The sequence below is a fragment of the Drosophila biarmipes genome, chromosome 3R (genome assembly GCF_025231255.1).
Source record: "Drosophila biarmipes strain raj3 chromosome 3R, RU_DBia_V1.1, whole genome shotgun sequence".
NCBI classification, from domain to species: domain Eukaryota; kingdom Metazoa; phylum Arthropoda; class Insecta; order Diptera; family Drosophilidae; genus Drosophila; species Drosophila biarmipes.
Genome location: NC_066616.1, coordinates 22330427 through 22339628, shown reverse-complemented (window position 1 = coordinate 22339628; position 9202 = coordinate 22330427). Strand labels below are relative to the sequence as shown.

Sequence of the window (9202 nt, the reverse complement as noted above, 5' to 3'; positions counted from 1 at the left end):
CCAGGCGAAGGAGCTGACGATGTTCATTCTCACCTCGTCGACACTAACGATTGAGCCGACCGCTGCCCATTTAATAGGGGCAGTAGGAAATCCGCCTCTGGGCGGCTGGGTGCACTATCCTCAGAATCTTCTTTTTGCAAGCGGTATCTGGGAATAAAAACTGTCTATAATATCATTAGTTTATAGGTTTTTAGGGAAATAATTTCTTATATAATTTATGAGTTAGCTTTTTATGCTCTCTAATGCGAATTAATAGTAGTTTCAACACCAACTTATATGGTTTCTAAAGAACCATTACCATCACATTATATAAAAAAGTATATAACATCATAATTATTTAATACAACAAAATGGTGTATTATAATATAATTAAAAAAAAAGGAAGATAATGAATCCTACATTTTTCCCCCAGTTAACATAAAAATGCAGAACAATGTTAAAATATGCTTTGGGTTCATTTTACCTAGATCTATACTATTATACTGTCCACATAAAATATTTATTTGGCCAATAAAATAAATTAGCCGCGGTGAATCTTAGGCTACACTTTATGCCAGCAAAATTCCAACGGGGCAGGATTCCTTAGCTTTCTTATATTGCAGGTAGAAGCATGAACACTGCACTTAAGCTTTGTCGGGAAGATTCGTTCGCATAAACGTACATACGGGATACAAGCATACATCCTCGGGGTAAACACAACTCAACTCCTCAAATTAGTGTGTTAGCCTTCAATAAATTGGCGGCCTGTTGTGTTCAAACATTTATTTCTTACGAGTATAAAGCAATACAAAGCAGACAAATCCCCAACACATAGGAAAAATAAATACTGACGGTTATTATCCCGACACCAACAGAGATCTTGTCTTCGCTCGGCACCGTTTCGGAACACACTCGAACGCAGTGTTTTAAATCGATATAATATGGCTAAATATGTTATTTGGACGCCTGAAACATTTGGTGGGAATTATACGCCTCTACTTGCATACATACCACCGGAAAATATTTCATTTCGAGCGCAGCTCAAGGTGTTAAAACAACATTGCCATGTATATGAAATCGTATGGGGTTCGACTCTCTACGACGCCTCTTTTGATCCTCATCCAGGCTAATCTTCCTTAACAAGGCGAGCAGCCGTAGGACGGAAATAACTAAATTGATTTAGTTTATGGGTCGAACAGCTTTCATCTCAGCGCTGCGAATTTCGGTGTGCTAAAAAGAGTCGACAGGAAAAGATGAGAAAAACTTATCGATTGGTGATTACTGAGTAGTTGTTTTGACTGAAAGGCTTTACACACACAGCAATTTCAACAGCTCTGCCTTGATGGCCGGGAACACTTTTTTCACTCGGCTTTAACGGCCGATCTTGGCCATCTGCTGTCGGCTCGAATGCTGGCATCTTTGACACTAAAAAGACCGCAAAGATCGTGTTTATTTCAAATTTTCACCACTGCATCACACTGAAGATCAATAAAAAGTCATTACACATTATTACCATTCTTAAGTTTGTGGAATAATGTTTATTCGGATTTTCCTGCTGTCAGATATGCTGTCCAATTTGGCATTCTTTTTTTCCCGTTTATGAGACGCCCATTTCCGGCCTAAAATTGGGATAATGAATTAATATTAATAATATTTGAAATGTATAAACAATTTTTTAAAATATTATTTCAAGTATTTTGTTAATATTTTTGTATTCCTTATGCTTATAAAGAATAACCAAAAATAATAGGTTATATTAATTAAACCTAATTAACATGTACATACATTAAACGCTGCTGTCAGCCTAAGAAACTAGATATCAACTAGGCTCATAATACTCAACGAGAAGAAAAAAAAGAAAGAAAGATATCGTTCTACTTTATGCACACACCTCTATTATCTCGTTAGCAGTCTGTCGGGATCTTTGAGTTAGTAGCGCACCGCTTGTGAGTTATTTTCTTATTGTGTTTTTTTTTTTACAAATAATACTCGCTATGGACAAGGTACAAACTTCTATTTTACTAGTTAACATAGTAAGTGAGAAGAAAAAGTGAATATAGTACATTAAAATCGAAAATAATTAAGGGTAATTATCAAACTTAAAAGACTGCTGATTTGTTTTTTAAATGATTAAAACAGCAAACATATGTATATATAAAGATTGTATAAAAATATATTATTTATGGAAGTGTCGTCCAAATTATGTGAAATTAACATTAGCATGAACATTATAACAAAAAACAAAAAAAAACAATATCAAAAATCTTTATTATATCACTTTTACAATAGCAATAAAAAATTTAAAAAAAAAACGGTTGATTCTAAAAGTCATTATTTCTTTAACTAATGATAAAAAATATTTAAGCTCAATTTTTGATAGCATTAAACAAGTGAGGTATGTGAAGTCATTTTTATGGTTTAAGTTTTTTAAATAAAAAAAAATTAGAAGCGCATTCAGTATCATAAATAGAGATGCTTTTGTGTTACATTGTACGTTTATGGTAAAACTACATTATTAAACAATACGATTAAAAGTCAGTAATTGGGATCCCTCTAAATTTGGACAAATAATAGTAACTCTCTAAATATGACAAGAGACTAATGTTTAAATTGAAACCGATTAGGTAAAATGTAATTTGTATGAAAAACAAGCTTAATTTGGAACATAAATATGCTTAAAACTCTTTTCTCATGTGCAAGCAAAAAGATAAAATGCAATTGGAAGTGTACCAATTATAAAATACCATTAAACAACACCTATTTTAATTTTTATTGTAGAATACTAAAATATACTTCCTCGAAGTTGTGTGGCTTTTGTTTAAACCATACCATATGTTTGTGGACAAAAAAAAACTAATTTTTAATTTTTGGCAAGTAAATTATTTACATGTTGATTTAAAAAAATATATAATAAAATTCGTTTTAAATTTTAAAACCTATTTTACGTTAATTTATAGCCGCCTGAACCAAATTTTTAATTACAAAGTGTAAAACTATTGGATGCATAAAAAATGTACTGTATCTCTAAGTACTTGGTTCTTGCCTAAATCACCTTAATTCGTTCCTACTGATATGCTTAACCTAAGATGGTCAACGTACATATTCCATAAGGCAAATACGGCTGGAGCTCATAATTTATTTTTCAATTTCATGCAAAAGCCAAAACAATTTAAATCATTTTATGAAGGGGAATAATGCGATGGGAAGTGAAATACGAGCGTTTCCTTTATTATTTCATGTTCTGGCACGCCCACAATTCATATAAAATAAACAGGTATTGACAAAAGCTTGCAAATCAAGGGCTTTCCCCTGTGCAATTGTGCTTTTGCAGCACGCATGCACTATCTCTCACTGAAAATTGAAAATGGCGAAGGGAAAAAATGGGGCCTCGTTTGCCCGTTGCCTTGTCGCTGGGACAAAACGCTTTTCCGCCACGCTCCTGGTGTTGAGCCTCATAAAGTGTATGGGTAATCGCGGGCCCGCCGATTGGTCCGCACTCCCTGAGCAACCCATTCGGAAATTCGCCGTAAACAACACCTTCGCTTCCCATTGGTGCACAGTGCAGACAAGGACGACCAGATCGTATTACCTGTTTTTGGGCAACAATGCCAGACCGGACCGACTGCCTTCTCCCTCGGAATACTGGACATACCACCGGGTAGCCACCCGGCATGGGTATGTATGCGAGAGAGCTCAGCTCTCCGATCCGGTCTTGCTCTTCTCGAGCTGCCAGTTCCATAAAACATGAAGTTTTGCTGCCCCTCGTATTAGTCTTAACGCTGCTGCCGCCGAGAAAACATCGCTCTGAGTACTGAAAAGGGAATTGTGTGCGGACGACGACGGACTGATTGTGTGAAATTTTAAACGACTTTGCAATGCCACGCCCATTGAAAATGACCTACGGTGATCAGAAGCCCCCATACTCGTACATATCGTTAACGGCCATGGCCATTATACACTCGCCGCAAAGACTGCTGCCGCTCAGTGAGATATATCGATTTATTATGGAGCAGTTCCCCTATTACCGGAAGAACACGCAGAAATGGCAAAACTCATTGCGGCACAATCTGAGTTTCAACGATTGCTTTATCAAAGTGCCCAGGAATGTGACGAAGGCGGGCAAGGGATCATATTGGACGCTCCATCCCATGGCCTTCGATATGTTCGAAAACGGAAGCCTGCTGCGGAGGCGAAAGCGTTTCCGTGTCAAGCAGCTCGAAAAGGATATATCAAATTGGAAATTTGCCGCCGCCAACACGGAGATGGTGTCCCATTATCTGGACGACCAGCTAACGCAGATGGCCTTTGCCGATCCGTCGCGGAATGGTCGTATGCCCAGCAGCTACGATCTCGGAAGTCCATCTGCTGCTCAAATGTCACCCTTTAAGGGCATTCCGCCGATCCTTCCGTCGACCTCAACTCAACTTCCGGTGCGACCAAAGCGTGCCTTCACCATCGAGAGTCTGATAGCTCCGGATCCCACAAGTACGGCCAGTGAGGGCCCAGTGGCCATGGATTACGGGGTTCCAGAAGCCGACGCGTTGCCAAAGCCGCCGCTCAATTTGCCATTTAATTTTAACGAACTCGCCGCGCAGTATCACATGTACTTTCCGAGTTTTCTGTACAACAGCCAGTTTGGCAATATACCTTGCTACCAGAAAACACCGCCGCTCTTTCATAACGACCCCTTGCCGGTTTTCTGAAAGTTATAGTTATCCGTAGAGTTAAATATTGCTACATATATGTATCTAAACATACTCATTAGTGGTCCTATTATTATAGTTTTATGTTATTTACTTGTGTACTCATTTTATTTAAACAAAACTGTATTGTAACCAGTTGAATTTAGAAGATCTCTAAAGTCAATAAAGAACTGCCCATACTGTATGAAATGTTTGTTTGAGTTTGGCTGTCAAGCTGACGTATTCCGTATTGCATTTGGCGTAGCTCTACTATTTTAGGTTGCCGTCAAAGGAATGTGTGAAAAAGAATAGTAATTATTTCAGTCGTGAAGCTAAACGCTGTGCATTTTGCAGCTCCCTACCTTCCACATGGTATGCCTAACGTCTAAGCTATTGTTGCCTCCTTAGGTAATTATAGCTCGAAAACAAACTACAGGTTGTAAATACATAAATAGACCTCGATTAATTCGATTACAGGTCGAAAATAGGTCCGCAATGGTTAACTTGCCTTCCTACCTTGTTTTGCAAATCATTTGCATCTCACACATGCACACACGTAGTCGAGTTGCATTTGTTTCCATTAGCTGTCAATCATCCTTACATATGTTTGACTTCCACCCTAGTTGGAACACTTCGCTCTCGTTACCATCCGCACACATAGTAAAATACACATCCAGAGGAAGGAAAAGCGGGGCTATCGGTCGATACGACGAGGAAGCTAGTTTGTTATGTCTTACAAGAAAGGAGAGTTAGACCTGTAAATAGAATGTAGAAATACCCTAGCAAAGGGTATGATTATTTGACGTGTTAATAAATTATTAAAAAAATAGTAAAAAAGAATCATGAAACCTAGACTAGAATATTAAATCAAAAATAAAATACATATTATTATCCAAGGTAAGATAACTTATTTGAGCAGTTAAATGGTATCATTAGTAAACTAATTTAGAGAAATCTTCTCTCAATAGAAGGGATAATATTAATAAATAGTCTTTTAATTAGATATTAACTTTTTTATACATACGAATATTTTCGTTGAATCTAAGTCTTTATGCAAAATTCATTTGGATGTCTAAGAAATATCAATATTTCTAATGTTTTTGATGGAAAGGGTTTTCTGATCCGGGATGGCTTAGAAAGGGCCTCCGAAACAAGGTACTCGAATTTTATGGTAAGTTACTTACATATCTCTTCCTGCACGCAGAAATCCGACATTGTGTAATGTGAAACCAAGGGTTCCTTAGGAACCTGAGTTTTACTCAATGTAAGGTGAATTCCATCAAGTCAGCGAAGTGTCTTATTGTTTCAGGATGCGATACTAGCTTTCTTAAAACCAGAAAGCTTGCTGAAGATTTCTTTGGCCGACCCGTATAAATGTTGAACGCCAACTCCTTTTCCCAAGTTTTTATTGATTCAAATTATCTATAAAAAAATAAAGGAATCCTTACATGTGTATATGTATGTTTTGTACATATGTATGTATGTTTAACGGTTCTTACTCGGGTTCTGGAAGCTTTGTAGTACAGATTATTACACAAATTCCGATGAAGTTAAGATCCTTTTTGTTAATCCGCATTCTGTGAATTGGTCCGCAGCAACAAACAACTTTAAAAACAAACATAAAGCCAACAATTGGTCATAAATTTCACAGCCACTACCGAATTCCGATCGTCGCGATTTCAGGGACACTTTTTTGGCATATCGAAAGTCGATAGGCAATTAAAACTAATTGTGCCGGTTCTGCTCGTTTCCGTTTGAAGGATCATCATAATATTAGTTCCCTTATTATTTTTCAGATTTAAAAACAGCTTGAATACAATTTCAGCTTTGACAAACAAATATTCTGTTATTTAAGAACTTTGCATTAATGACACCTTTAGTTTTAATTATAATTACGTTTTTCTTAACAACTATTTATTATAAAAGCTCTAAATTGTTTTTTTTTCTAAAGAAACATAAACAGAAATTTTTCGAAAATAATGGCAACAGTTTAATTGAGGTATTAAAGAGGTAGAGGTAGAACTTGTGCCTCGTGTTCCGATTTCATTCCGTTCCCTGAGGGTAAAGTTCGCGGCATTCCTTACTCGCCCGCACGCGGCCACACTGAAAATACCGAAAGTGCCGTTGTTTTTTAGGGCGTTTTAGCCACCTTACTTCTTTGTGGTTGTTTGCCTATCTACATTGCCATTTTGTAAATGTGAGTGTACCAAATTTCAGCAAGACAATTTAGCCATTAAACGTTCCGTTCGATTATGTTGGATCTTGTGTGCGAACGCAAAATGTTATGTTTGTCTCGTCGCCCCGTCGCCTAGCCCGCCCCGTCGACAAGTTGCGCGCACACGGATAGATGAGCTGTAGACGCGAGCAGCCCCGACCCGAAGTCTGAGCCCAAAATCCGTTAGTCCTTTGTTGATGGTGTTAGTGGTCGATGGTAATCGTGCAGTGTAGAGGAGAAATCAAGAAATCGTTAGCATTCCGTAGAGGCATTATACCACTCGAGCCAGCCACGGAGCGAGCATGTTCAGTATCAGCGAGCTCTGTTGCATGTTCTGCTGCCCCCCATGTCCGGGCCCCATTGCGGCCAAGCTGGCCTTCCAGCCACCGGAACCCACATACAAACTGACTCCGGCGGACGACACCAACATTCGCTACAACCTGCAGCTGTTCGACCGCGCTGAGTGGCAGTATTCGGAGCGGGAGAAGTCCAAGGTGGAGGCCTTCTTCACACGCACCTCGCGTGGCAACCTGATCACCTGCATCTATGTCAGGTGCAGCAAGAACGCCAAGTACACGCTGCTCTTCTCCCACGGGAATGCCGTCGACCTCGGCCAGATGAGCAGCTTCTACCTGACCCTGGGCTCCCAGATCAATTGCAACATCTTCGGCTACGACTACTCCGGCTATGGGATGAGTGGCGGCAAGCCCTCGGAGAAGAATCTGTATGCGGACATAGAGGCAGCCTGGCAGGCGATGAGAACCAGGTGAGCAGTACATGGATTACCTCCTGGATTCCGCTCATCTAACCCTTTGATGCTTGGTAAAACCCAGATTCAACATCAGCCCGGAGACAATCATCTTGTATGGCCAGAGCATTGGCACTGTGCCCACTGTGGACCTGGCATCGCGTCACGAAGTCGGCGCCGTAATACTCCACTCGCCACTGATGTCCGGTCTGAGGGTCGTTTTTCGCAACACAAAGAGAACCTGGTTCTTCGACGCATTTCCCAGGTAAGTTAACTCGTTAATTTGCGATCACCCCCAATTCTGATCTTATCGGATTTCCGTGCAGCATTGATAAGGTGGCTAAGGTGAAGGCTCCCGTTCTGGTTATCCACGGCACCGACGACGAGGTCATCGACTTCTCCCATGGCATCGGAATCTACGAGCGGTGTCCTAAGACTGTCGAGCCGTTTTGGGTGGAGGTAATTACCTGTATTTATCTGTTTTTGATTGATTACCTGCTTAGAGCAGGTTACTGCATTCGTTAGTCAGCTCTGTAACCGGAATAATGATTGTTATTAATTATAATAGTCTGGCATTTCCACTGAAATCGATTGTGTGTCTCGCATCGAGCTCAAAGCTTTTCATAAACATAGAAAATAACAATGGGATCGCATCACTGCAATAGTATAATCTTATATCGCATTTAATATTTATTATTGTGACTTAAAATTCTGTTTATATCTCAAATTTATAGTAAACATTATTTTCAGGGTGCCGGGCACAATGATGTTGAGCTGCATCCACATTATTACGAGCGACTGCGCAAGTTTCTTTCGGTGGAACTCGTCAAATGACAATTAAAGAATAATGTCGACGGCGGCGTTAGTGACACTACATCGGGTGTTGTATCCAATTCAAACCCAGCTGCAGGTAGTGCGTCCCTAAGTTCAAAACACCCGAATCCGAATCCTGCCGCCGCCGCAGGAAGCGAAGCAAGTAAAAAAAATGTGGAAACAAATAACAAACGGAATGAAAACGATGGTTTGTAATAGATCATAAATATGGCAATGTAATTATTTATCTAGCTCACATTAATACATTCGAGAATTGCATTTTAAAAAGATTATATTTAACTAGTTGTCAGGAGTATTGCACCACGATCCCCATATTTACAGCATTGTGATCCTGGTCCCCGTATTAATTGAATAAGCATAGGTCATATCATCTAATAACTAATAATACTGGTAGAACAATCAATCAAATAACCAAATTGGGTTCAAAAATGAACTTTTAGCAATACGCTTCAGTAACATGGTTTTAATATGTAAGGACAAAAAGTTTGAATAAAGCAATTTTTTGATACTTTGAGTGTGAACCGTCTTCTATTGCTACAATCTTGAAACACTTTATAATTTGGCTTTTTTGCTTTTTCACAAAAAAACTATTTTTACGATTCATTAAAACTTTTTTCTCTAATTGTGTTTTGGTTACTTGAGTGTGTATCTAATGAGTGTGTTCGGTCTTCTTACAGGTGCCTCAAATTCCAGCCAGAGTTCCAATAAAGCTCTCGAGCAGAAGTTTCTTTAGCAAAAACAGTC

General features: G+C 39.0%; 2 protein-coding genes and 1 long non-coding RNA gene across 5 annotated transcripts; 2 read left to right on the top strand and 1 right to left on the bottom strand.

The window, feature by feature from the left end:
* Positions 1-869: 869 nt before the first annotated feature.
* LOC127011574 (uncharacterized) lies at positions 870-6329 on the bottom strand. Of its 2 annotated transcripts, none has more exons than XR_007764652.1 (5): positions 6161-6329; positions 5846-6083; positions 5178-5440; positions 1493-1598; positions 870-1209 (listed from the first exon to the last, which is right to left on the bottom strand). It is a non-coding gene; the product is annotated as an uncharacterized LOC127011574 (long non-coding RNA). The 2 variants fall into 2 exon arrangements; XR_007764653.1 differs by having other exon boundaries at positions 5178-5416.
* LOC108026065 (fork head domain-containing protein FD5) lies at positions 3740-4865 on the top strand. The gene has a single exon (XM_017096760.3). The coding sequence runs from the start codon at positions 3855-3857 to the stop codon at positions 4680-4682; it is 828 nt and encodes a 275-aa protein (XP_016952249.1). The 5' UTR covers positions 3740-3854; the 3' UTR covers positions 4683-4865.
* A 436-nt stretch (positions 6330-6765) lies between the features above and the next one.
* LOC108026300 (alpha/beta hydrolase domain-containing protein 17B) lies at positions 6766-8979 on the top strand. 2 transcript variants are annotated; one of them, XM_050888995.1, is made up of 5 exons: positions 6766-6858; positions 6974-7642; positions 7710-7889; positions 7951-8083; positions 8375-8523. In XM_050888995.1, exons 2-5 carry the CDS (start codon positions 7179-7181, stop codon positions 8456-8458), a joined length of 861 nt encoding a protein of 286 aa, XP_050744952.1. In that variant the 5' UTR covers positions 6766-6858; positions 6974-7178; the 3' UTR covers positions 8459-8523. The 2 variants fall into 2 exon arrangements, with proteins under 2 accessions (XP_050744952.1, XP_043950083.1); XM_044094148.2 differs by having other exon boundaries at positions 6809-7642; positions 8375-8979.
* The last annotated feature ends 223 nt before the right edge of the window (positions 8980-9202 follow it).

Coding starts and splice junctions, on each gene's coding strand:
- LOC108026065 (XM_017096760.3), top strand. CDS start 3,855: ATGCCACGCCCATTGAAAATGACCTACGGTGATCAGAAGCCCCCATAC.
- LOC108026300 (XM_044094148.2), top strand. CDS start 7,179: ATGTTCAGTATCAGCGAGCTCTGTTGCATGTTCTGCTGCCCCCCATGT. Junction 7,890..7,950: donor TTCTTCGACGCATTTCCCAG/GTAAGTTAACTC, acceptor ATTTCCGTGCAG/CATTGATAAGGTGGCTAAGG. Junction 8,084..8,374: donor TCGAGCCGTTTTGGGTGGAG/GTAATTACCTGT, acceptor CATTATTTTCAG/GGTGCCGGGCACAATGATGT.